At 43.8% G+C, this 27,501-nt stretch overlaps 1 protein-coding gene across 1 annotated transcript; it reads right to left on the bottom strand.

Annotated features, from left to right (window-relative positions):
- Positions 1–794: 794 nt before the first annotated feature.
- Positions 795–26,702, bottom strand: mxd4 (MAX dimerization protein 4). Its single transcript, XM_008287064.1, has 6 exons — positions 26,486–26,702; positions 25,751–25,850; positions 22,268–22,297; positions 8,841–8,955; positions 7,173–7,335; positions 795–5,798 (listed from the first exon to the last, which is right to left on the bottom strand). The coding sequence occupies exons 1-6, from the start codon at positions 26,547–26,549 to the stop codon at positions 5,638–5,640; spliced, it is 633 nt and encodes a 210-aa protein (XP_008285286.1). The 5' UTR covers positions 26,550–26,702; the 3' UTR covers positions 795–5,637.
- Positions 26,703–27,501: the final 799 nt, after the last annotated feature.

Here is a 27,501-nt window from a genome sequence, read left to right as displayed (position 1 = left end):
GTGGCAGCAACCAGTCTCTTTTTGGCCTCAAAAGACAGACAAGATTTGATTCTAAAATAAAAACCCAGTTTCAATTTTAGTCTCTCTAGATTGTGATGCAAGTTTAGCAACAAGGTTGTGGGTTTGATCCCCACTCGGGCCAGTGATTGTTCTTGTCCATCTACTTACTCTTCAACATCAATTAGAGGGATTTTTACCATCATCTGACCGAATGATGGAACGTCTGTGTGTGTGTCAACAACTGTTCAGCCCATCCATCAAATTTGAAGTTGTTTTTAAGAGCAGTGTCCATTTTTAGGGTCTTTTTGGGGCCTCGTGGGGCCTTCGGGTGCTTACATACAAAAACTGGAGGAACTCGTATATTTAATCAATTGAAAGTTTTTTATTTTGATGTTCACAATGCAGCTGTGTTCACTGAAATTCAGTTTTTGTTGTGTAAAAAGTAGCATTTGGTCTCATTCGTACGGAATATGAGATTGAGATTTGTTGTGTTCGTAAGTGCTTGAAAAGCAAAAGGGGAGGCCCCAAAAAGCTCGAAACAACCCCGTCTCTCTCTGCTACAACAGCAACAAAAGCTTTAAACATTATTCCAGACTACAGATTACAGTTTAACAGCTGCACAAAACCAAACAGGAAGCCCCATAACATTTGAACGTCTTTATCTGTTTTCCTGCTGCTTGCTTGACTTGAAGCTGTTTTCTTTACTGCTTCCCCACAAGACACACAATGCGTCTTTAAAAAAAAATGCACACAAAAAAAGATATTGCAGCAGGCAGTAATGAGGCTTTGACGGCTTTATGTATAAAACATTTTAATTATATTACAATGAGAGAATACACAATACCTTCAAGTGTTTGCTAAAATGTAGCCAGCACCAGGTACTCATGTACACACGCTCACACACAAAAAAAAAACAAAACAACAACAACAAAAAAAAAAAGGAACTTATATAACATCTTCTGAATGCATATTACACATCCGCTATAAAGGAACATATTCACAGGTCTCTGGCACAGAACTCTCCCTACTCTGCACAGTATGTCAGCCCAGACAAACTCCTCGTCATCCTCCTCGCAACTAAATCCAAGCCAGTTCACCCTCTACAGCTTCTAGGTTCTTGTGGGTAGGAGGGAAAAAAAAGCAAAAAAAAAAACGAACCATAACGCTGGTGTGACGCCCGTTTGTGGAACCAAACAGAACCCCGTAAGAGCGTCACGCAATTGATGAAAATGCAAAAATAAAGAGCAAAGACATGAAGGCTGAAGTGCGGAAAGGAAGTGGGAAGCTGACCTAAAGCCTACAGGTAGTTAAAGCTATTCGTCTTGAATTACATACAGGAACTTTTCTTTTTTTTAGTCATGGAAGGATTAAAAGTGACTATTTATTTGGCAGGAATAATATCTGGTGGAAGTCATTGTGTTGATTTTATCAGCACCATTAATCAGCAGGCTTAGGGATAAAGAGACGTCTTCGGTGTTTGTGATGTGCGCACAGATTTAGTGCCTTGACCCGACTCTCTCTGCGCAGACTGTCCTTTGTCTGCACCTTTTTTTTTTTTTCATCGCACCCACCCACTCTCTTTATATCTTTCTCTATTCTCTGCCTGCTGACTTCCCCAAACCTCTGTGCTCTTCGGAAAAAAAAAAACAACACACTGAATCAAATCTCTGTGCAACGGCAACATGAAAGCAAACATAAAATCTTGTCTGCACTTGCTCTGAAGTTTCAGTTTTTAAGCGCTCCTCTCTCCTACGACTCTTAAATTACACTTTGATGTTAGCAGAAGTTCACTGAAGAGCCCCCTTCTTCGAAATGTTTGCCTCTTTTGTTCTGAAAAGGGAAGTGGAAACATCTTTTGCCTCTTCAAGGCTCAACTGATTTAACAGTCGTCATTAATTGGTACAATCTCTTGTTTTGTTTTTTTTTAAAGAAAATAACTTTTTCCAAGGCACATCATTAAAAGAATTTCCATAAACACCACCCTTCCGACATTCAAACGAAATGTTAACACGTCCCGTCAGCTGCTCGTAAACGTTTGCGAGCGCACGTGTGCTATGTACATTTTTCAATGACGCCACTGAAAAATTATAATCTCATATCTGGCCCCGAGCTCGTCCCATTCACTCCGTCTCTGTGTCACTTTTCTTACTGGGAGGTTCTGTGCAAGAGAATAATCTTATTCCATTAATATGGTTTACTCAGTTGTTCATTTGACCAACGAACTGAAAAGGACATTTTTGCTACAAACAGTCATGTACAAATCCTTTTGACATGAATGTAAACTCTTGATAACAAAAAAAAAACAGCTTTCCAAAAAAAAAAAAAAAGAAAAAGAATTTTTTTTCTCATGTCTAGTTAATTTCTTTTTGCCCTCCTGCAGTGTATGGAGAGAGTGCAGATAGGAGGTCAAATCATCGAAACAAAAATAAAGAGTTGGTCACAAAAATGCACCACAGACTCAAAAGCAAAACCACCTGCTTGCCTTTTTTTTTTTTTCTTTTTTTTCTTTTGTAAAAACCCTGCCCACCCACCCACCCTCCCTCAGAAAGCACAAGATGGTAATATTGCTGTGTCTCAAGAGGTCCCCTGATCAACGGGTAACACTATTTTTGGGACGGACCACCGGGAGCTCGGAGGATAACACCTTAAGCTGCCATTGATTGGATTATTCTTTTATCGCTCCTCTCCCAGTGATTCCCACTGAACAAACACATAGTCAACATACAAGAATAATAAAATGACAAAAAAAAAGATAAACACGCTTCAAGCCCAGAAGAAGTTTTCGAACCCCGTCGGTGACCATTCGGGGGGCGACTGGAAGCTGCCATGGGAGTTTACCAGTGTGTGTTTTCTTTTTTCTTTTTCCATGACAGAGGTGGCGCTGGCAGATGGGTGGGCATCGAGAGAGGCTGGGAGGGGAGGGGAGGGAGTGCCTGGACAGGGTGTCGTACAACAGCGGCTTCAGGGAGGGGGCTTGTTTTGTTGTTGTTGTTGTTTGTGTGTATTTGGAGGTCTTCTCTTCACACGCCCCCTCGCTCATGGAAGTGTTTCGCATGGTAAGGGTTGAAATCAAAGAAGAAGAAGAAGAGGGAGGGGAGGATGCGATTCAAGAGGAGTGGGGAGGGGGAGTGTGACCTGAGTAGGGGCTGAGGGTGAGGAGGTGGGAGGAGAGAGGTCAAAGGCTCACCAAGGCACAGAATGACAGCAGGAGAGTCACCCAAGGGAGAGGGGCCAGTGTATCAGCTCCCCTGCCCCCACTCTCCCTTCAACAAGCCTGGCCTCCTGTCTGTCTGTCTGTCTCTCTTTTATATTTATATATTTATATATAGATATACTCACTCTTTTTTGTCTTTTCATTACAAGAGAACATTTAGGAAAATATAATACAAAATTTAATACGAGAAATATAGACTACACTGGCTAATATCACTTTCAGTGACGAGTAGCTTCTTTCGTATGCAATTTTTTGTTGTTTTCTTCTAACTCTTTTGTAGTTTTTTTTTATTTTTTTTTTTTTTGGTCAGACCTGCCATGGTGGACGGGCCCCTTTTTTTTTTTTTTTTTTTAAAGTGCCAAGCTCTAAAGACTGCCAGAGACCGGGGCTAATGATTATTTAAATGGTCAGAGAGCGACAGAAGCGCCTCCTCCGTCAATAGTGACTATTGTGCATAAGTTACAGACAGGTTAGAGAAGAACATTTCACCTACGTTGGCCTTTAGCAGTGCTCAAAGCTCCAGAAATAAGTCAGAGAAAATAAGAGCAAGAATCCTGTTACAGAAAAGTGAATGGAAGTAGTTGGCTAAGATGGCTAAAATAGGCGCCTCTACGAAAGAAGAAAATCAGAAAATCATTACAGCTGGCCCATTTGTCCACAATTACAGCTTTGACTTGTTAATTAGAATAATAATAGTAAAAAAAAAAAAAAAATTCCAGTCACACATGAATACCGCTCGCAACAGAAAAAAAGCAACAGAGCTGTAGGGAAATGCAAATTGTGTGTAGATGGCATTGTGCACACAGAGAAGGATCCTTTAGTGAATAAGAAAACTAAAAAAAAAAAAACTTGCCATCTACAGGGTAAAATGGGGAAAAGAAAAAGTCTCCCATAACACCTCACGGTCCGCCAGAATCAATGTGACGCTCATAGCTCGCATCTGCCTCTTGTCTTTATTGCTACATCAATTAGCTACTGAGAAGGAAACACAAGATGTGACTCGATATTTCAAGGAATAGAGTTTTAGTTGTGAGGCAACTCCTTTTCTTTGTTGTTTGACATAGTAGTCCATCCACACCATAGGGTGGTATAGTGTAGTGGTCAGTAGTGTGGAGTAGTGGTTAGGCAGCCCAACCAGAGGGAGACACGAGGGTCTGGACAGTAACTGTACATCTATTTACATGTTTTCTTCTCTGCTACAGCTCTGAAGCTTTTTCCTGTTGTCTTTGGCTGCACTCGGTGATAAAGATGTGACGACGTGCAGAGCTGCTATTGAAAAAGTCCCGTTTTAAATCGCGTGCTGACAGAAGCTTTGCTAAAAAGTTGGAGATTAAAGCCGGGGTTCAACATGTTTGGATCACTTTTTTTTTTTTGCTGACAGTTTGATGAGAAGATCACTCTAATGTGTGAAATATACAGCCAGCAGCTTGTTAGCTTAGCATAAAGCTCACCAATCAGTATATCTTGTTTAATTATGTACAAAAACTGTCTGAAAACACTAAAATGGAGTACGAAAGGTTAAAAGCTACACGATTTCTCCACCACGCAAACTGCGTCGACACAACTGCCATAAAATTACAACTTTACACTGTTTTTACACAGTTTTGTACAGATTAAACACATAACTTATACATTTGTGAGCTTTGGAGGTGCTGGTAGCAGATCCACCAATGCTTTTCTCATCTAGCTCCCAGCAAGAAAGAGAACAAGTGTGTTCGACACCAACGTTTCTCAGATGTTTCAAGGAACCCGCAGGACATTTGCAATAGCGTCTCCTGTAAATCTTATTGTGTAAAAGGAAGATACCGTATGATGAAAACAACTTTCGAGGTCCCAATGTTGCATATATTGCCGAACAAACAGAAGTGCTTTACCTTTCTCACATCGCACCCTTAGTGCAACGCTTTGTCTGTGTATTATTGCCACATTAAAATGACTGAAGCTTATATTTTGTTTTTGACCTCTCTGAAACTCCCTCCCTTGACTTTTCTCTACACACACGTATATATATACACACACACCAATTAACAAGTCAAAGCTGTCCACCGTGCCACAGAAATCCCAGATAAAAAACCACAAACTCGGCTCTCGTAGCCTGCGGCAGCGCTAGGTGGGGGTCGTGAGGGCAGTGAGAGGGCAGGGCGTGTCAGGAGGGGCGGGTTCAGGCAGGATACAGTAGGGTGAGGTAGGGTCAGTGGTCAGGGGTCGGGGGCAGGGGGGGAGTTAAGGAAGGCATTTCGGCCTCGTGTGCTTCCTGGAGAGTCGTGGCCAGGAAGGAAGGAACAAGTTCGGGGTATGCCGCCGTTGTGGACTGGTCTGATGTAGGTAGTGTGCGGCGTTGGCAAATCGTGGGAAAGGTACGGGTGAGGAGAAGGTAGCGTGGGCGAGGAAGCTGGTTGCGAGATGGATGGCCGCGGCGGTGTCTAACAGTGGTGCGGCTGCAGTCTGTGGGAATGTGTGGCTGTGTAGCTGGTGTCACTGGAGCTGCTCTGGAGGCTATAGTGGTCCTCCTCCTCGCCGTCGCTGACACTGTCCACGCTGTCCGCCTCGCCGGGGGTGAACTCCATGCCCTCGATGTCCACCTCTGCACGCAAAGAGAAAAGAAAACACGCGAGGTTATTTTCAGTGTGTTGAAAACAGAGCAAGAGAGAGGAAATTGTTTACTTCCACCCAACTGTGGGCATATTTATTAGGGAGCCTGCCATGGCTGTGGATTAACCCTGGATTTAGGCAGCTATTAGCTCCGGGCAAACAGGCAGATCTTTGTGCTGCCACAGGTAATCCCCATCCATTGATAAACAACTGCATGTGTGTTTACCTCATCCAGGATTAGCAAACAACTTCAACAGTTTAAACCGAGCTTTTCGGGGAAGTCTGTGCCACTGGTGATGAGCAGATTCTCTCCTTAAGCTGAGGTAACGCACAAAAAGAACTGGTTCCAACAGCGTGTGGTCCAACCACAACCGAAATGCAACAAGTCTTGATATCTGTGTTGAAGAGCAACACTCGAGAGTCTGTCCTGGAAGGCGTTCACGACATTGCGCTTGGTTGTAGACATAAAACCTAACAAGAAATTGACAGTAAGAAGTTCACACCCTGCCGACTGTCTTACCTCTGGACCCCTGTTCGACCATCCAAGCAATATTGACGCCATAAGTCTCGTGATATTTGCTGGAGTTTCGGGATAATACCCTTCAGATAAAACTTAATTCAGATGACAACAGATGACTATATTTATGTCATTTCTGCAGTTGGCCCGTGACAAAGTTGTTGATCTGCTACAACCTGCGCCAGTAAACAGGATCACCTGACATGAAATCTCCCACCTATAGTAGCTAAAGTGGAGAGCCAGACTTCTTTATCTGTAATCTGAGGTGTTAACTTTTGACCCCGGGGGCATCACCTGTAAACAACGCCGGGGCAAATCATCGGATCACAGAGCTGCTCAAGAGTGTATCGGTGGACGTTGAAAAGAACGCAAACAGCGCCAGCATTTGAGTAAAGCCACCTATGGAGCTGTTGGGAGAAGTTATTTGCAAGTTCTGGCTTCAGGGCATGAAGTGAGCCTGTCAATACCAGCCAGAGCCATACCTTAGCATTAGTAATTTGCATCAAACACGGAGGCAATCTATACTGATTTACATTAAGGTCAGCAGTGCCCACAGCTGTCCACGTGGTATAGAAGAACTACACATTACAAATTCATAACAAGCCCTACCTCATGCAGCAACCTCTTGAATTCATTTATATTCAACTTTTTAGTCTTGGATAACATGACTCACATCTAAATGCACACTGGGAATGTTTATATGGAAGAACTTTACATTTAATATAAGAGAAATGAAATTCCCAGTGTCAAAACTGAACACGGTGTGCGTTTACTGCACCACACAAATACAGGTGGCTTGACACGATCCCTGTTTTAATGCCACTGGTTGACTCTTTGAAGCCGGCGTACCTTGCTCTGAGTCAGTGGAGATGGTGGAGCCCATGCTGTCAGTGCGGATGCGCTCCACGGATCCCGACACAGAGAGCTGCTCCAGGCGGCGTTTGAGGTAGCGGTGCTCTCTCTGAAGCTGCTCCTTCATGTTTAAAGCCTTCCTGTCCTGCTCTTCCAGCTTCTACAAACACACACACAGAAATGCCAAGAATTAATGATAATGTTACCGGACCCAAACACCGGTTTGCATTCTCCTAACGGCACAAAAAAGGTGCAGTTCCTCCAAAAGGGTCACTATCTCGTTGGTGTATTTGTTTGCTTTCCCTTGCAATACGTTGCAACAGGAAGCCAAAACTTACTGTGAGGGAACACAAAATTCCACCTTTGCAGGCTGCATAGAAAAGGCTCACAATAATATGACATATAAATCAACAGTTCCAGGATTGAACCTTTGTATTAACAAGAAAGACGGCTCGTGGCTGCATACCACACATGCATGGTGCAAATAAAAGAAGTAAAACCTGCTTTACATGCATAAAGCTGCCTATAAACAACATTTGTTTTTAGTGACTAAGTACTGTGTAAACTATGCAACAGGTATAAACTCTATTTTTAGATTTTTTTCCCCATAAAAGATAACATAAGACTAAACACAACAGAAGCTGTGAACAAATTTCTTCATATTATTCTCGTTGCTATAGAATTCAAATTGCTTTAATTTGGTTTCAAGTCACATCATACTGGCACTGCTCCTGGTATGATAAAGCATGAAAGCCTTTGTACTTGGTTTGTTTTGTATCTTCTTACAATCAGACCAAGAGTCCAATGTCATAATAAAGCGTATTGAACAACGACAAATTTCAGCATTTCATGGGGATGTAGCCAAATGACTGTGTGGGGTTCACACGTTAGAAACTAAAAATGTGTGAGATTATATCTTGCACTCCTTTGCATATGAAAGTTTTCGGTGGTGAATCAAAGCGAAGTCTAACACGTGGCCTCTTGCGATCCGAGAAGACACGGCACAATGACGAGAAATAGCGCAGATCGTCTGAGCAGAGAGGACATGCATGATAAACAGGAAATGAAGGGTTAAAACTTGCTACGTCTGGATTTTCCACCAACCACACTGTTGCCGCTTGTAAACAGCATGATCAGTACAGCATGTCCTAAACTGTATTTAGAGTTCATCTTCCAGAGCAACATTAAGGATCAAAGCATCTGTATGCACTGACATTTTTTTTTAAAGCTTTTTTTTTGTGTGTGTGTCACTTGGTCCTGCTGCATACTTTCTTTGTTGAGCCTCTGATGTCTGTGAGCTGAAACAGTTAATGAACCGTGGAGGACGAGTCGGCCTTAAACAAACCAAACATCACATTATCTTCTGCAACATATCAGCCACCACATCTCCTGTATGTTCCACAAAGGTTTTTTTCTTCCTTTCAGTCTTGGAATTTTTTTCTTCTGGCAGGCCCTGACCTACTCTCACAGAGATTAGACAACAATATGATATAAAGGGGCAAAAGACAGCTTAAAGATATGGGAAAGCAGAGTTTGTTTGTTTTTTGCTCAGAGAAAAAAAAAAATTCTGAAGGGGATTTTTGATCAATGAAAGAAAAATGATACAATAATGTTTTTCATAATGCACCATTTTTTTTTTTTTTTTTGGATGTTCTTTTAAAGTACCTTGATGTGCATCTTGGCCCTTTTCAGCAAGCTCAGAGTGGTGTGTCTCGTGCTGTCTGGACCCAAAGGCACCAGCTTCTTCAGCTGCTCCAAGTACAGCCGTAGTTTGGCACGTCTGCAAGCACACAAGCACAGAATGAGTCAGCACACATCCTTCCAGCAGATAGTGAGAAAGCACCTACGCAAACAGGTCTGAGAAGAAGCGCTTATCCACATGTTCCTAAAGGGCAGAAACAAATACTGCTCCTCACACGGCGTGAATTTCACGTCCTGTTCTTGTACTCGAAAACAGTGAGACTGGTGACCGAGTGCTGCGTGATGCTCTGCAGGTTTGGTTTCACTTGTGACTTTGAGCTTGACCGTGAGACTTTTTCAAAGGGTTGAGGATGTACACAGTGTCTGTGGTTACACAAAGCTCGCATAGGCTAATCACCCAGAAAGAAAAAAAAAAACTGACTGTGCTGTATTTCTGCAAAACTTACGGAACTGACTAAAAAATACCAACACGATGAATCTTGTACTGGGCTAAATTTACTCTTGTTGCATTTTTCAATAAATAAACTGTTTGGATCCCATGCAGTGAACTGTAGATAGCAACTCAAACCAACAACATCCAACCAGATATTTAATAAAGTAATCAGCTGAGTCCAGAGGTCAAGAAGATAAATGTAAGTGAGCTATAATACATTTATTGTGATGCAGATATATGTGTCTCTGACTGTAGATCGTATCATCCAGCCACAGTTCATGCATCTTTCTTTATCAACAAGAGCCGTTTTCATTATACACCCACACGTGACACACATTATGCACTACAAACAGGCCCTTACTATGGAGGCCTTTTTCTGTTGTTTGGTGAAATTGTATATTATGTAGCTCTGTGTGATTTGCTGGCTTTAACTTGTGAGGTTTGCATGTGCAAAAAAACACATGCATGCATTAACTATGCTCCACTATACCCAGGGCGCCACAGCACAACACACTGGCCTAAATATAAAAAGACTGTACGTTGGTGCAGTACTGTCCACCACAGCTGTTCCAAACCTTGTGTGCGTCACAAAATGTCAATCCTGCTGTACGCTAGAGAGCTCTTAAACTCGCAGTGTAGAAAAATTCTTACTAAGCAAAATGGCAGCGATAAGAAGCTCCTCATCTGCTCTGGTGACTCCACTGACTGAAATCAAGACACAAACCGTGACCCCAGAAAACCCTGCATCCCTGCCAACACCCTGCAGGCCGACAACCCCTCAATGCTCAAGTAAACAGCGCGCTGGATGGGCCATTTGGATGTTTATCTGAGTTGATAATGAAGACAAGGCAAAGTTAGCCTTTGTGTGGACATGTGGCGACTTTCTACGGTTACTGTATATTATTTAAAAAGGGCTGCTCTCATTCACGACATTTTTATCAGCAGATCCCCTCTCTGTCCTCGGCCCATTCAGATTTGTTCATAAAGGCCTTTCAATCCTCCATTAGTCAAGCTAGTCCATGAACCGTTTCTTTGTTCTGAGCTAGTCTTCCCCCTTTTTCTCCTGTTCCTTTGGCTAACTCCGGCTGAACGGTAAACAAACTCCGACAATGGAAGGTCTCCACTGGCCATCGCTGCGGCCACAATAAACCTAATCAGAGAAATGAAGCTCTCTGGGGCTTGGCTGCAGAGCTGAGCACACGGGAGGCCGCGGCTAGTGCACAAGCATACTCAGCCTTCACACATGCACACACAGCCTTTACCCTGTTTCTTTTCTCAGGAAGGGCGTCACCTGTATTTTTCACATAAAGTAGGACCCTCTCAGTAGCCCCGTCTGTTTCATTCAGAGGTCGACCACAGGCAGCCTGTCTGAGTCTCAGTGACTAAACAGAAAACCCCCCAGATTCCTAAATGATAAAGCCATCTTTAATTTTGATGGATTTGACTGCAGTCAGAAAAAATGCAGAGGATTTGCAGATATATATGAGGCAGTTTAGCACAAATGCCCTTTAAACAAGCTCCCTCCTCTCTACAGGTGCATATAGGTGTTCCACCACAAAGGGCGTGTGAAAGTGCTCTCGCTCTTTTATCTCCTCCTCTCCCAGGGGGCAATTCTGCCTGCCTGCCTCCCCCCCCACCACCACCATCCGCTGAACCCCCTCAACCCCCTGCTCCACCCTGCCAACACCAACACACCCTCATCCCACTGGAAAACAAGTGTCTTCTGAGGACAGGGGCGGGGGGCCACCTCCGACCTGCCCCAGCCCCAGCCACATGAAGCACTTGGTCTGCAGCCAGGGGGGAAGCGGGCAGGAAGGAGCGGGGGGTCTGGAGCAGAGAGACAGGGGGAGAGGGAGAGAGAGAGAGAGGGGGGTGTTTTTTTGGAAGGGAGTGGGGTCCGAGCAAGTGGATGACTTTCTCTCGGGGTTGAAAAAAGGGCTCTTTGAGTGCAGTGTGCTCAGCTGCACTAGGCAGGGCTCCACACACATCATCCAAAGGGTAACTTGAGCCAATGGGCAACCATCTTGCACCCCACCCCACCCCCATTCCTCTCTTGTAACAAAAAACAAAAACAAGGCGTTTCCCCCCCTCTGTACACTCGGCCTGACTACCCACCTCCTCCCCCCTTGTCCACACCTCTCCAGAAAAGAGTTTTTACTCTATTTTTTTCCATCTCAGGCCCCACATGTGTGCTCACCACATATTTTACCTGGCAAGTCCAGGACAGAAATGTGCTCCGGTGCACTTTTAACCATTGCTTTTACTAACGTCTAAAAAAAAAAACACACAAGCAAATGTTTGCGTTTCTTTGTATTCAAGCCTTCAGAAATGCCACTTCTTTTCATTACACCCTAAATCAAAAGCAGACAACTTGCCACTCCACACCCATGGTGACGTGGAGGCTGACCATACCTGTTTGGGAGAAGCTTTCTGTGAAATGAAACTATCATGGAATACGCCATTCTGAACAAGTCAGGTATCTGAACACTCAGGAGATTACACAAGACACGAGACTAACATGCCGTACAGTGTTATTAAATTTAATACAGAGGTATTACAGTTAGCTTTTAAAGGGAGAAAAACAGCTTGGTATTGTTCAGGAAGTGGAAAACGCCACCTATCTTGATCTGTTCAAAGTGGTGAGCACAAATCATTTACATGAACTGATTTACAAAACAAAGAGTCGAACGAAACGAGCAGATTGACATTTGGGAAAATGAAAAAATGCATTGTTTTCTTGCCAATAGTTAGATGAGAAGACTGAAGCAGCTCTGATGTCTGAGCAGTACAAAAGGAGCTAAAAGCAGCAGACAGTTAGCTTTGGCGTAGCATAAAGACAGAAAACTGGGGGGAAACAGCTTGGTTGCAATATCACAGTGACAACAGGACTCGAGGAAGTCACTGCACTCAGCCAAGAAAAAGTCTGGCACAAAACTCCCTGTAAAATGTTTTTGTCGAAGGAAAGCTACACGTTTCTGATGCGTATCAATAAAAGTGGACCTACAGTCAACCTGGCAGTGTGTCCCTGACAGCTCCCTCACTGCAGCATGTGTTTCCCTGCCACGAGACACGCTCGCTACTTTTCTTCAAGAGCACACAGCCGATTTGGAGCGGAGTTAGGACCCTCCCTCACTCACGTTTGTTATTCCTAAGCCAAGCCCTAGTCACGCAATGTTTATCAGATTGCCTGAAACAGCTATGCGAAGTGTGGCACCAGACGAACATGGATGTTGTGTCCGTGACAGAGAGCAGACAGTTCACACCGCCTGGCACACATGGTTCTGAATCACATCAAATTTTCCAATTTGTCTGGTTTGAAAATAGGATGGTCTTTGATATTCCAGTCATGAACAGCGTCACAGTGTGAGACCATTGGTGCGGTGTCACATGATTTGTAGTTGGGGCAGAGCACTAGCTTGATCAAACACTGTGCAGAAGTCAGGGTTGAATTTGCACGACGGACACAATGCGCCCGGGATAACGTCTGCGTTATGCTGCAACAGCAGCGTTAAACACGGGAAAGATGCTAATTAATATTGCTAAAGCTGCAAAAACAGACTGCCCTGTAAGTTCTCTGCAGATGAGGATTAAACAGTGAATCTGCGACTTGATTTGCCCAGGAGTCATGCCTGCAGAGAAATCACCACCTGACTCTTCTCACGTGCTGAGTACCACGGGATGATTTGTGTCTGATCTCTGCCCTTCCCTCCCCCTCCTCTTTTCTCTCCATCAGGGGCTCAGTGCCAAAACAAAGCAAAGTCAGAGGGGGGGGAAACTTTTGCTCAGAAAGCTGCTGAAACTGGAACAAGCTATTTAAACTGCTGACTTATGCTCCAAGGCTGCTGGGTACAGATCACGCCTTTTCTCACAGACCTGCTCGCACTTTGGGCCTTGGAAGGAGAACAACTGTAGAAATATCTCATTATGTTGCTCAGGTGTTTCTGCAGCAGCCTGCATAAGTCTGACTGACAAAATTATATTCTGCACCATCGAAAAAGTGTCCTGGTGGCCGCAGTGTGTCCCAGGACGGCTCCACCGGCACACAAAGAACTGCAGGGCCTGAGAAGGCGAGCTAGTGCAAACAACAGGCCTTCACCCCTCACTCGCTGTACTGTTTAATGAGCTCACTGCAGCCCAGCGCATTCCTCAACCCATATGCACAGGACCGAGTGGCTTGTCTGGCACGGAGCCAAACCTGCTCAACAAAAGGTCAAAGGTCATCAGAAACACCACTGCAGTGTTTCCCCTCACTGCCAGAGCTGCCTCGGTATGCTCCCTGTTGGGTTTTGAGGAGAGAAAATGCGACCCCATGCCTCTGGTGTTGTTCTGACTTGAGCGTCGTTCGGGCTGCGCTGCCGGATCTGCTCAGCTTTAGGCACGATAACGCAATAATATAATCTGAAAATGCAACATTTCAAACTGGAGGGTTTTATTGTTTGACGTCTCTAAAATAAAGAGGATCAAAACTGTGTTCTTAAGGGCTTAAGGGATAATTCCAGGTCATTACAGTATAGATCTCGTTTTTAGAGTTTTGGCCACCATTCTTAGCAGTAATAACACTGCACTCATCAGGTAAATTACTGAGATCTGGAAAGATGGCAGTTAAAAAAAAAAAAAAAGGTCTGACTCACTGTATTTGCCATCGTTGTACGTGCACACGGTGTTCTGCTGCAATCTGGGTTCAGAACTGATAGTCTGGATACTTGTTCTAACGTGGTTCAGTTGAACCAAGAAGTCATTCTGGGTAGTAATATGACTATGTTTGGTTTCTAAATCTGTCTACATGACACCAAATATTCAGCAATTCACTTCTTCACTTACTGACGGCCAATACGACAAATATAAGTAGTTGTAATGAGCAAAAACTAAACTTCAAGTTGTGTTTTTTTTTTTTAACACATCCTATGTGCCATTTTTAACGTTTGAGTATGATACATAAAAAGTAACCCCAAACCTTTCCTCAGAAACATTCTGCATCTCCCCCCCTCTGCTGTGAGAAGTGAAAGTGGGGGCTGCGTTGCGTAAATGTGGGTCACCATGGTGACGTGGTGGAATTCGAGGTTGCCACTGGAGTGGCTCTACATCTGGCTGGCAGGTTCCTGGGGAGTACGACGCAGATGGAGGGAGGTTTGAGGTGGTAAGGGACCCTACCCAGGGGCCGTCGACAAACACAACACACACACAGCCTTTCAGCAGCCCCTCATTACTCTCCCTGTTGCCCTGCAGGCCTACCCCGAACATGTTTACATTTAGCAGAGATCTGATGTGCCGTCACAGAAAAACAAGATGGGAGAAAAATAAGACCGGTGCCGAGGCAGCTCATGTGAAACTTGCAGAGTGGTTCACCACGTTGCCCACGCCACTGAGACGAAAGACACGCATTAAAGCACAAGGCGACACGACAGGCTTTTATCATGGTGATACGAAATGTCAGTCGTCTGGGACGAGCCGTGTTTGTTTTCTGTCATCGAGGACGCCACACCCACCCGCTGTGTGCAGTGACAACTGAAAGGCGAGCCAGACGGATACAAGTCCCCCATAAACACATTCTCCTGGCGGCAGGAACATGGAGCTCTCTCTCACATGACTCTGCTCTCACACGCAAGAGCTGCAAACAGAAACCTGAACACACCACAACAGGATAGTAGAGGGAGGGAAGGGAGGTTACTTGGCTCCTCGTAGAATTACTCTAAAGGAAAGGTTCTGCATGCTTTACTGGCGATTAAACAACCGGAAGCAGCAGAATTTGTGCGCTACTCACTCATTGTAGTAGTATTTCCACAAAACAAACTGGAATTTCCACTGGGCGTGCTTGGGAATGCCTACTAATTAGATTCATTTGATAGTTTTCGTGTACTGAAACAATCCCCTGTGCAAGCATGGATCATTGCAAAATCCCTTCCTCAGCACAGCCAGCTTACAGTGGTGTTAACAGAAAAACAGATGTCAAATAGAATTTAAAGGAGAGAGCGTGTGAGCACACACAGAGAGGGTGGGGGGGTTAAAATAGAGAAAGGTTTCCCTGTGCATCTCTGAATCATCTCAACAACATGTCAACTGACAGACCTGAACATTAATTGCCTTCCGCTGCGTGCATCGGAAAGTACATCTGCAAATGTTGGACGGACTAGCAGAGACAAGTTGAGCGAGCTCAATAAAAACATTCCCCTGACACGGGGAGGTCGGGTTTTATAATGATCCTCGTCAATGATTAACACGCTGGAGTCTAGTGGCATGAAAGAAGATTCCAGGCTCCATGTTGACTGTAAAAGTTGATCTTTCATAAAGAAGGTTTTAGAACAGGGTGGTGGTGTCCAGTCTGAGGCCCACTTAAGAGGGTCAGGAAAAGATCAAGAGACATTTCTCCTGCACAAAATCATGCTCATATTTTCCTGAATCTATGACTTAATTATGGATTGTAGCCTATTGGTAGATTTCCAGGACGTTAAAAGTTATTAAGATAAGAATTAGAGAAGCCACTTGTTGATCGGTGTACAGGCTGATGCAAGGAGCCACTTTAGGCTTCACAAACCAAACTGGTTACAAACTGCTGTGGTGGAAAATACAACGACTAAACCAGACAGAACAAGGACGAGGTGAGAATAGATGGTGAATGACGGAATTCCTGCATCTCTAATCCAGTCTATCAACGCATAATCAAACAAATAATCACTTGCATCGCCCCGCTTGCCAAAAAAAACAGGCCGCACCGAATGCGGATGTGCCTACAGAGCGTTCTTGTAGTAACCGGCCTGCTAGTTTTGTGACCCCCATCCATCTACAGACTCTCCCCCTACACCGCCTCTCTTACTTAACTCTGCATTCCAGTGTATGTGTGTATGCTCTGCTGACCTGAATTTCAGGCTGCCTGTTTGACACACACATAGCAGCCACGTCCTACGCTGCCTCGCTTCCCTCCCTGCAGCAACGCTCAAGAATGCCTCCGTCTCCTCCTCCCGAGGCGCACGAGGCCCAAAACCATGAATGGTTCAGTCGACGCACTTTGCTTCTTGCTCTCTTCTGCTTCACGTCTTTCTTTAATTGTTTTTTTTTTTCCCTTGAAACCCCCCCCCCTCCAGAGCGATGCACGCACCTTGTTAAAAGTGCATCCCACGCCGCTGTTTTTATGAGCATCAGCTGTTTTGAGCCAGTGAACCAAGTTTACTGCAGAGCACCCTGCAGCAGCAACACTCGAGAGGGACCAGGAACATTTTCACCTAAATCTAAGTCCACGGCGACCACATTCACGTACTCATATATCTCTGTGTGAGTGTACAAATGCACAAAAGGCCAACAGATCATCCACAGGCCTTGCACAAACACACAGTCGTCCACGGATAGCATACGTGCAGCACCCGCAGCCGGGTTTGACCCCAGCGAGTTGAACAACTTCTCAACGTCGGGCGACCTCAGGGTGGAGAAATTCCACATGGGACCTGAGCCGCCGACCTCCAGCTGTAGCCTGTTTCTTATTCTTACTTCACACACAGCCCAGTTCGAACCCGGTTTGGTCCTCAGGATAAATCCACTGACCTAAGTAAATGTATAACACTGGGAACAAAATGACGAAAACATAACGAAGGAGAAACGTGTCTGCTGAGATTTGCTAGACTAACATCTCTGGCCATTGTGGGTAATGCTGCAGTAACAGATTGTTACATTCTAATGGGAAGAAATTTGATTTTTTAGATTTATTAGAAAAAGCACTTCTTTCTCTACATTTTCTTAGGAAAATCCAACAACGCACTTAAAGCTAAGATGACAAATCACTTACAGTAGCTAATGTGTGCAAAATGAGTCAGAAATACGAAGAATTAATCGGGTCAAGTTCCTGGAATGCCAGAGTTTCCCTTTTTTTTGTCTTCTATCTATGATTTGGAAAACGTCACATTTGACTTATTCAGATTACATAGACAATTTAAATTAGAATACAGAATCACATTGATAGAAAATGGTATGAATACGGCACAGCTGCGGTCCAGTCTAACAGCAGGTCAACATTAACTGACTTTATGTTGCAGCAAATAACCACATGGCCTACAGGTGCTTTAGTCATTAGGTTGTGTACCGTACATCATTCATAACTCTGGGTTGTTCGCTGCATGCACAATCCTCATGACTTCAGGTCGCCATACAGAGGAGGAATGTAACCGACATTGTGACAGCTGAGGAAGTGAAGTACACGTGCCTGTGAGCATGTGGATGCTACGCTAAAAGCAAAAGCTGGAAGAAATAAAGGAACTTTCCAGTTTGCCCATACAGCAAAGGTGACCTTTAATTTAAAATACAGGATTAACGCACGCTTTAACGCACAATGGCCGTACAGTTTACGATGCGCAAAAAAAAAAAAATGCACACCAACAGGATTAACTTGAATACAAATTAAAAAAAAAAAAAGTTACACCTCAAAACGGGCACAGATGAGTTTTATTGCTGGGTGAAGATAAAGGCCCTCTGTGAAGGCAGCTCCCCCCCCTCCTCCTCCTCCTCCTCACTGCCTCAGGTTTCTGCTGACTCAGACACTTTTAGTGGGCGAAAAGGAGAGCCAGAATAAGGAGAAGGGGGGAAAGAAAAATAGATAACAGAAAAAACAGATGTGGTCTCTGGAGAAAGAGGGAGACAAAGAGTAAGACGGCGAGGAGGTAAAGTAACAGGACTATGTGCTGGCCTCCCTCCCACTGATGTACGGCCATAACTCAAACAGCTCAGAGAGGTGCTGCCAGGCTTATACACACACACACACACACACACACACACACGGGCGAGCTTCACTTGAGGGGAAAGAGCTCCTCAAAGCCAAATAAGTCATTCATCACAGCTGGGAGTAGAAGACACTGGGAGAGTAAATTTAATTAGAGGGAAGATTAGACCGTGACAAACGCAGCGCTCGCTCCCGTGTCCACGAAGAGCATGTAAATTTGAAGCCCAGTTCAGTAGGTGCCCCACAGTTGCTGCACGTCATCCGCAGTGGTATATATATGCTGTAAGAGAACACTGCTTGTTGAAATCAATCTGCAAACTTTGAGCATCGCTTTAATCTCAGTCATCTCAGAAATGAAACCGAGACTACCTGGTAGCTGTTGGTGAGCAAAAATAGAACCGTGAATCCCTTTTAAATTGAAGGAAGCAGCGCAAACATACCGGGCGCTCGTTCTTACGGGGCCGGTTTCAGATTTCCCGTAAACAGGTGAGATGTGGGAAAGCAAAACGTACGCGCTTTCGCAATTTCTTGGTGTTGCTTTAAAAAGGAAACTTGTGGCACGATGAGTCGTCATAGGCGCGATCGAGAGCGGTTCAAGTCAAGAAATGGGAAGGAAGCAATGCCAGAGGAGAGCAACCACATAGCAGCAATTGGTTACACAAAAAAACACTAAGCTGATGCTCTGCAGCTCTGGCCGGAGCCGGTGCAATGAAGAGAGAAAAAAAAGAAAAGAAAAAAAAAAAAGCAGCGCTATCATCCTTGGTGATGGTCTAAACAGAGCTGTCACAGCTACACTCAGGCTGTGGCAGATAAGCAAGCTGTGTCAGGACAGACGACCCTGTGGGAGTCGGCACCCACCCACCAGACAACTCACTCTGATAACAGGACACAAATATATGCAGGGCGCCTCCTGAGCGGCTGCCAAGGCATCGGCAGCTTCGCGAGAGGAACCGAGCATGCACACGATCATTCACTGAGCCTAACGTCCACATCAGGACATCGGGCCGTTTCATTTGACAACCGTCACATTACACTACAGCAACAGGGCTTAGCTGATTAATCAATAAGCGGATTGGCAGAAAATGTAACATCTTAGGTATAAAAAATCTTAAATGTTTCATGTTAGGGTTATAAAAATGTAAGATTTAATGCTTTTTCTTCACCATATATGATGCCACACTAAATTTCTTTGGAACCCCTGGTGGAGGTTGCATTTTCATGATTTTATAAACAATAAAATAACAAACAATGAAACAAAAATGCTCAGCAGATTATTCTAAGCATTGTAATATATGCTTAAAACAGAGAGACGTCTTGTAAGTAACACCAGGTATTCAACCTGGATACAATTTAGGAAAATGTGTCACTTAAAAAGAAGATTTTTTTTTTTTTAATAGTAGTGACAGCTGGCATCAAATGGTATAAATTTGTGATCAAACAGTGTCTGATCCATATCAAAATTGCCAAATCAAAGAAAAAAACATTACTGAAAATCAGGTACCAAGACACTCCAGCCCTACTTGCAGGACAACGCAAGTTAACGCTGTTCAACTGTTCTTTTTGAAGTCAGTTTCAGTCTGCACCTAAGCCAGACATTCATCTGCAAACTTGTCTACCACGTGTACATATAGAACAAGGATTGCTGTGTGCTACAAAGGGGTGAAACAAAAACACAACACACGAATAAACAAAGACAGTGAGTCAGGCCTCAAACAGCAGCACCTCCCTGCAGTGGCGTCTGAGGGTGTGAGGGGAGGCAGAGATTTCAGACACGATACCGGGTCTGATGTAGATTAAAGAGGGATGAAGCTTTTAAACGGAAGCTATAAACTGGTCACACGTTCATTAAACTGGTTTTACAGGTCATCTTAGGACTTTTGGTTTTCTTATGAATCACCAACAGATAAAGTTCAACTGAGGATGTTGGCAAAAGTCCTCTGAGCGGCACAGGGCTGCACCTTTTGCTTTCAGTTCCTCTCATCAGCATTTGCTCAGTCACAAATCGTTTAGCGTTGGCGTTGATCGGTCATCTGGTTCGTCAATATGCTTTTATACATCAGGCTACAACCGCTGTTACTTCTGTTAATAAAAAAAAAATCGCTGTGTCAATAGCCTTCCTAGATTAATGAAAAATGCATTTGCAGAACAGACAACCTGTGAAATACGCAGATCGTTTTTACAACCTTAAACTCACCCAATTCCTAACTTATTTAAGACATGTGTTAACTGAACATTTTACTCAAGAGTCTAAACTAATTGGCACCATGTCATATAAACCTTTGGTGTGGTTGCTGCAGTTTTCACATCACAGCTCAACAACCAAAATGAAAAAAAAAATCATCATGTCTGTAAATTGTTCCTGTGTTATCGGAAATTGTATAAATGTGGGCAGGTGCAAAGCTTTTGTTTTCGTTTCAGTACAAAATAAACACGTTAAAATGCTTAAATATGCTGCACATGCGACATAGAATTTATTTAAGTGAATAAGGAAGTTGGTGGACTGGGGCTCATTTACCAGTCGACTGGTTAAAGAGTAGGTTCAATCGACCAAGATTTGCTTTAGCAGACTAAAGCCTCAATTGTTTTGTCTAATAAATAGGAGAAAATAATGAAAAAGGCCCATTGCAAGATTACAAAATGACATCTTCATATTGCCAGAACCCCAAACCAAAAGATATTTTAAAAAAACTTCATCAAAGAGAAAATTTAAACACATTTTAGTAGCCAGAACATGCAAATTTCTTTTTTCATTTTTGCTTGTAAATGACTCAAACAAGCTGCAATTTCCTATCAACCAACCATCTAGTCAAGCGCTACATCTTCGTAGAACGGCCCCAGCAGGTGTAATACACTGCATGCACTGTAGACGGTTGCGCTGGAGTCCCAGTTTCAACCTTTAACACCTGTATGTCGGCGTAACGACCGTGTAATTTGAGGACACAAGTTCAGACAGGGACTGACTCAGGATGGACCGTGTTGGAAGGATCACAATGATACCTCGTCACTGCCACACGGCCTGTCATTACAAATAAGTGGGTTGAAACTTTTTCCATGCAAACACTCCAGGGTGAAAAAAAAAAAACGGGGAAAAATAAGGCACACGAGTGAACGGAATAATCCATCACATGCTACAGAGGATGTGAAATATGACAGCGTATTTGAACTAAATGTTTATTTATTAAATGCTTACGTCACTGCATTAGTGAACAAGAGAACTCACATGTTCTACCGTGACAGTCGTGACACTGCACTGTATGTCACCAAAAAAAAAGTCTTTTTCAGAAACTTGCGGCCGCAGTAGTGATGACAAGGGAAGTGAGTAAACTGATTATGGAACACTTTACCGGCACTTGTCAGTTTGCTGGACGTCACTCGGTTGGTAAGCAACCGCGCCCGTCATCGGACATGAGGTAACTGTTGTGTCTCAACACCTGCAGTGTAATCAGCCCGGGCCTTCTTCGGCTCCCAGGTCAGTGAGGAATATGTCCTTACTTGTCTCTCTCTCTTTCTCTCTGCGCTACACACATCCATTACTCACTCCCAGACATGTGACTGGCAAACCCCAATCCCTCAACGTGGCTGACGATGTGTCACGCACATGCAGTCCAACACACCCATTCCAGCCTCTACTCACATGCTGACACATCAGCTGATTCCTAAACGCAGACTCTAGACGTAAAAAAAAAAAAACCCAAACAAAAAGTTTTACTACTTTCAAGCAGCAGGGACTTTTTTTCTTCTTCTTTCTTTTAATCAAAGTCGTGTGTGCCTTTAATGAGCGCACCATGAGCTGTGAGTGTTGTACCCTGAAGTGACAAAAAAGGATTGTGAGCTGTGCTGAGGTGCATGCTAGGAGTGTGGGTTTCTGAGTTTCGAAAAAAATGACAGCCGAGGCCCAGATTCACCCCCGCCTCCGTTCACTGTGTCAGTCTGTGCAGGATTATCACATTACTGACAGGATTCCCCCTTCCATACAAGGAAACTAGTTTCATCCGCAAAATGGGGAGAGATCTAATCAACACGAGGTGCTCTTTGAAATCAGCTTATTATCCGTTCTCTGACATGAAGAATTAATTGATTAAATCTCTGGCTCTTTGAAGATGGCCCCTGATCCGATCTGCTCAGTGTTTATGACTAAGAGGAACACATCTGACGCTCACCTGCAGCCACGATTCTTTCACTTAGTGTGTCAGGAATAGAAATCAGACAAACAAGACGGACGGGGGAAGGACGTAGAGGCATCAGAGATCGACTTACCTGTGTTTCTCCAGCTCGTTGTGTGATGATCTGAAATGACAAAAAGATGAGCGTCAGGGGAGAAAGTGCCAAAATCCTATCAAAAGGTTACAAAAACTTCAAATCGTACGAGATGAGAGGTTCGGCGTGATGGTGGGAGCCTTGCTTAGTTAACGTTTTGATCTAAATGTGAGACGGATGAAAGGGAGTTTGGAAGACAATGCCACCGTAACAGATCTGAGAAACAATCAGAAAAAAAATATGTCAAGAGATCAAAGAAAGGCCTCGATTCTTCTTAGTCTTTTCTTTTCTCTCTGCCTTCAGGTGCCTCAAGGGCTTTTGGAAGTTTCACATAAGAAACGAAGCATCGTAATAACTCTACAACAGCCATGATATTGGGGTGAATTAAGGCCACAAACATGCAGAGGCCACATATTTCGGGAATGTGTGACAAAATCTTTTTTTCCCCATTTCTGTGCTACATCTGTCACGCGGCAGAGGGCAAAAATGGCCCTGAGACAGAGCAATATCTGTGACACTGCACAACAGCCCCCCTCCCTGCCTGCCTGACTGCATTACTGCCCCACACACAAACAAACAGCACGCACACCCTGGTGTTGTTGCTGCACGCTGGCTGAACAGCGGCGTGGACATGGGATAAAAACACACTCAGACGTCTGGAGGCCTAGACGCTGCAGAATTCCTCAGCGTGTGGGCTATTCCGAGGAGAGCCCCTATTATGACGCGCAGCCGGGAGCAGGGAGGGCACTGCAGTCCATCTGAAACAGGCCCTCTGTTCATGAGACCGTCATGGATACCACGGCAATAAAAACAAAAACAGCACCAACAAAGGGTCAGACTGACAACAAGCCTTTTCAGATTTTCCACTCTTTAAGAGGAGCCTTTTCTGCTCGTGAAGCAGTGGTTCCCACAGCTGTCCCGGGGAGGCTCAGGCATCTGCACCACGACGCCGTTCGCAGCACCAAAAGGTTGACCGTGCAACTGGGGTAATGTGGCGTCTGCACAAAATCATCCCAGGAGGAAGCACAGGATGTTGCACTGCGGCTAATAACCTGATCTAAAATTGCCGACAAACAGCTTTGCTCCGCCGTGGAGGAAGCGACGCTATTCAAACCTGCACAAATTGGGGAAACGTCCCAGTCAAAGCACAGGGCACGACCAGGAAATCGTTCAGAGGAAGGGAATGCTCACAGACCTGTAATAACAGCAGATTAGCACACACCTTTACATGTTATGTAAAAGCATGGTGCGACATGCAAAGGACTCTGATGTTACAAACTCGCCCCCTAATAATCAAAGGCCTGTAAAATAGCCTTTTAAATTGGATGTAAAGGCACCAAAAGCTCATCCTCACAGCGCCCTGTTTGTTTTCTTACAGTCACCGGAAGGAATTCAAGGATGCAAGAGAAGCTAAGCTGGGTTTTTCTTGTCATCTGCGCTATTTATATTTTAGGTTCATATTTAGTGTGACAGAGAAGTCACACTGGATATTAATTTTTATTTTAGAAGCATTTTGATTTCACAGCCAACAAGTAAACAAAGAAACTCCACCAGGATTTCTGTGCACACAAATAGAATGCCAACTGTTTTTTTTTCTTTTTTTCTATCCACATGCCCTGAATATTGCACCGTTGCAAAACACGTTATCTGTTTTAATCTGCAGATTGGAGCACCATATCAAACGCTATAGCACCCAGTTGTTGACTCTACAAAGCAAATCACTGTGCTTTATAACTAACAGCCAGCTTCGGTTGGAGTCCAAGCACGAAAAATGTTTTTACTTTGCTACCCCCCACCCCACCTCCCTACCCCAGCATCCTGTTGATGCTTAAAAAAGCTGGAGGAGAGTATAAAGGGAATTGGGGAATTTGCCCACAGTGTAGTCGCAAGAAAAAGGAGGGAAAAGCAGGCCTGGTGCACGAAGCCCAGTGGGCTGGTGTTTGTCACAGAGCGTACGTAGGTGTCTGTTTCAGCCACCGCACCCACCTGCCACATCCACACAAACACCCTGTATGAAATAAGCGTGTTACACTGTCAGCGACCGGATAGAAGGAATGTGACAGGACTGCATTCTTACAAATATCAGTTTCAGATTTACAAAAGTATTCGACTTGAACAGGAGTGTAATTTAAGAGCGATACCTGCTTGTTTTTTTTTTTGTTTGTTTTTTTTAACACGCTCTACACACATGACATAACTCTTACAATTACCACTGAAGTACTACTTCCTCCTTGTAGTTACCCAGACAATTATTTGCCAACAGGAAATTTTTCTTTTAAAATCAGACTGTCATGCGCTGATGTTTTTGGTGTAGGAACTGGACCAACCAGACAGCTTCACCAAAAACCTGTTTACGGTAAATCACAGACAGTTCAGAGAGTTCGCTGTTGCAAACCTGGACAAAATCACCCTGCAAATATGTGCACATAGCCTCCAACGTAGAGCTCAATGTAAAGTCTCCTTTGGATCAACCTAATACGGCCTAACTAGTGTGTTAAGCGTGTTTTTAATGTGTGTTGTGCCTAATATCTTAATTATCTCATTTGAACTAATTTAATTCCCAATTATTACTAACATTAACTAACTCCAACCTCGTAAATGTGTCACAAATGCTGTCAGACATGATAGCAATTACATTATTTTGTTGGTTTAGTTGGAAAGAAAGTACCAATCACAATTAAATGATAATTTTCAGTGTTGTCAGACACTCACTAGTGAAAAAAGCCTGATCAGTAATAAAAACACTGATTAGCTGCACTCCTTTTGCCAACCCTCACACTGAAGATGCCTCTACATTTCTGATATGAGAGTTAAACGTTAATCTGCTGATGTTTAAATGGCCTTTAACGAGAAGTCCAACAGAGCGAGGCTGAACCGAAACTGAAACTCACATTTATGTACTTACGCAGTGCAATTAGGTTTGCAGCGTCTCTGCTAGTTGCAGAGTAATGGGGTCAAACTCGGCAGGAAAGTCAGTTCAACGAAAGTTTCGCGTAGAATCAATGGGCCAGCAATCGATATTCTGATCATAAGCTTCGATTTATGACACTTGCTGGAGAAGCGAGTGCAGCTTCCCATCAGTGAAGGGCATGAAGAAAATAAGACTTTCTTTTGTTTTTTGTTTTTAAAAAGCTTTTGCACAGGTGCATGCGTGACTGATCGGTGAGGCTGCAGGAACGAGAGGTTAAATGCACGTCGGGTGTTTGTGCTCTGGGGCTGATAGGTGTGAGTGAAACAGAGAGAGAGAGTGGAGGCAGCGGAGTTGACAGTGTACGCGTGGCACTGTTTATTGGAGAGACCAAAACACAGAGAGAGCCCAGCCCAGGCAGCAGAAAGATGGCAGTGTGCAGGAAAAACTGCTGTCCTCTCACTGGGTGTCTGTTTCCAAGAGCTGGCATCTAAGCAAAACTAACAATAAACAAAACATATGCAATGCAAAAAATAAAATAAACATAAAAATAGAATAAGTAAGATTTTATTTACCTATTGTTCTGAGTTTTTCTGGAAATTGGCGATGCTTTCGTTTTCTTTCTGGAGAAGTCGCTGCTGTATGGTAAAACAGACGCATAACCGTGTTCTGCCTCTGTTGACACACAAAGCAAATGTTCATTTACTGCCATGTCTGCAAGAATAAACACATTTTTAAACAAATAAGAAGCTTGCAGTGAGTCATTTAGGGAGATGGGGAAATAGCTATAGAGGCCAATTCAAAAGGAGCAAAACGTGATCGATCAATAATGTAATCGATTCCAATACATCCATACAAGCTATCGTACAGCCTCAGCAAGATCTGCATTTTACATAATTGATGCCACATAGACACTTTCAGTAATTATGATGCTGCCCTATATTTTCAATGTCACTCTTGTTTACTCATTTCCCCACATCATAATGTAAAAACTACTGCATTCTGGACACACAAACAACCTGACCTGTGTTAGAAACAACGCGAACACGACTCACGAACACATGACACACTTTAAATGATAAATTACAGCTATTATTTCCTAGCATTTCAGGCTACTGGGTCCAGTTTGCACCCATCGCCTGCTCTGTGTCCCATTGTCTATAAAGTGACATCATACCTGCACTATGGCAGGGCACGTTAAAAACGTAACACACAATCACAGATGAAGTTAACAACCGTCCTAATGCTCCATTTACAAAATGTCCGTGAACGCAGAAACGCTGTCAACTTGTCAGTTTAGCTCGAAATACCTCTGTCTCTTCTCTCCAAGTACTCTGCAGCCTCCAGCAGAATTAAAAGAGAATTAAGTTCCATTTCGTTGTTGTCTTGTTATAAAAATAGAAACAATCTATTTACACTAATTTACAAGTCATAAAATACTGGAATGAAAATGTAAAAACAGTTTCAGAGCGATGTATGTGCTGCTACGTTCACTTCTGAGTCTTGGTGACTCCAAACTACACTATCAACAGCACCTAACTAAAACTCAGGGAAGCGAGTGACAGCGCCGCTGTCCAATGACAAACAAGTATGGGTGGGTAGTTGGGTGTGTCTTAACCAATGATTTGGTCGGAAGCTATAAAGTGCGATTTCATTGGCTAAGCGGTATAACAGTCATCAGGGACATACCCTAGCAACAGCCTGAGCAGCCCGCCTGCTCCGAAGCTGATTGGCCTGCGCGAAGGCAAGAAGCTTCTGATTGGCTGAGAGCAATTCTGGGTGTATACCATAAGTTGAACTTGGAGTGTTGTTTGGGTTGCCAAATTTGATAACTTCTCAAAAAGTGTGCTTCTGGATTCGGACCGTGAAATAAACTGCATTCATCGGCCATTCAGGCCACGGCGCTCTTTTACAGACGTCAGCTCTTTCTGCTATGAGTGTGTGGCATGAAATAATTACTCTGGGGGTTTGTGTCTCTTTCCTGTCCAAGTCATCATGAAAGTCCTGTATGAGGTTCTTGAAACTACGGTGGGTTTGAGTTCTGGAGATAAAACACCACCAGTAATAATGTGAAGCTGCAGAACACAGCTGATTTTAAAAGTTGAGAGATTTTCTACTGAGTTTTAAATATATTTTAAGCAAAGACATCAGCCTGGATGCAGGAACTGTCATAGCACAACACTGCTCAAGCTAATTTTGCAAATGAGGTCTCAGGCCTTGCTGTCAAATCAAGCCCTACTGCACCTATTTATCAAATGCAATGTCATTGTATTTATTTGTTTATTTATTAAACACAGATATGGTTAATCTGAGCTATTTTTTTAGT

The sequence above is a fragment of the Stegastes partitus genome, unplaced genomic scaffold (assembly GCF_000690725.1).
Source record: "Stegastes partitus isolate 25-593 unplaced genomic scaffold, Stegastes_partitus-1.0.2 Scaffold11, whole genome shotgun sequence".
NCBI classification, from domain to species: domain Eukaryota; kingdom Metazoa; phylum Chordata; class Actinopteri; family Pomacentridae; genus Stegastes; species Stegastes partitus.
The sequence above is the reverse complement of the archived record's forward strand: the minus strand, read 5'-3'. Positions and strand labels throughout refer to the sequence as shown.

Coding starts and splice junctions, on each gene's coding strand:
- mxd4 (XM_008287064.1), bottom strand. CDS start 26,549: ATGGAACTTAATTCTCTTTTAATTCTGCTGGAGGCTGCAGAGTACTTG. Junction 22,298..25,750: donor AGAAAAACTCAGAACAATAG/GTAAATAAAATC, acceptor TTGTCATTTCAG/ATCATCACACAACGAGCTGG. Junction 8,956..22,267: donor AACGAGCTGGAGAAACACAG/GTAAGTCGATCT, acceptor GTGTGCTTGCAG/ACGTGCCAAACTACGGCTGT.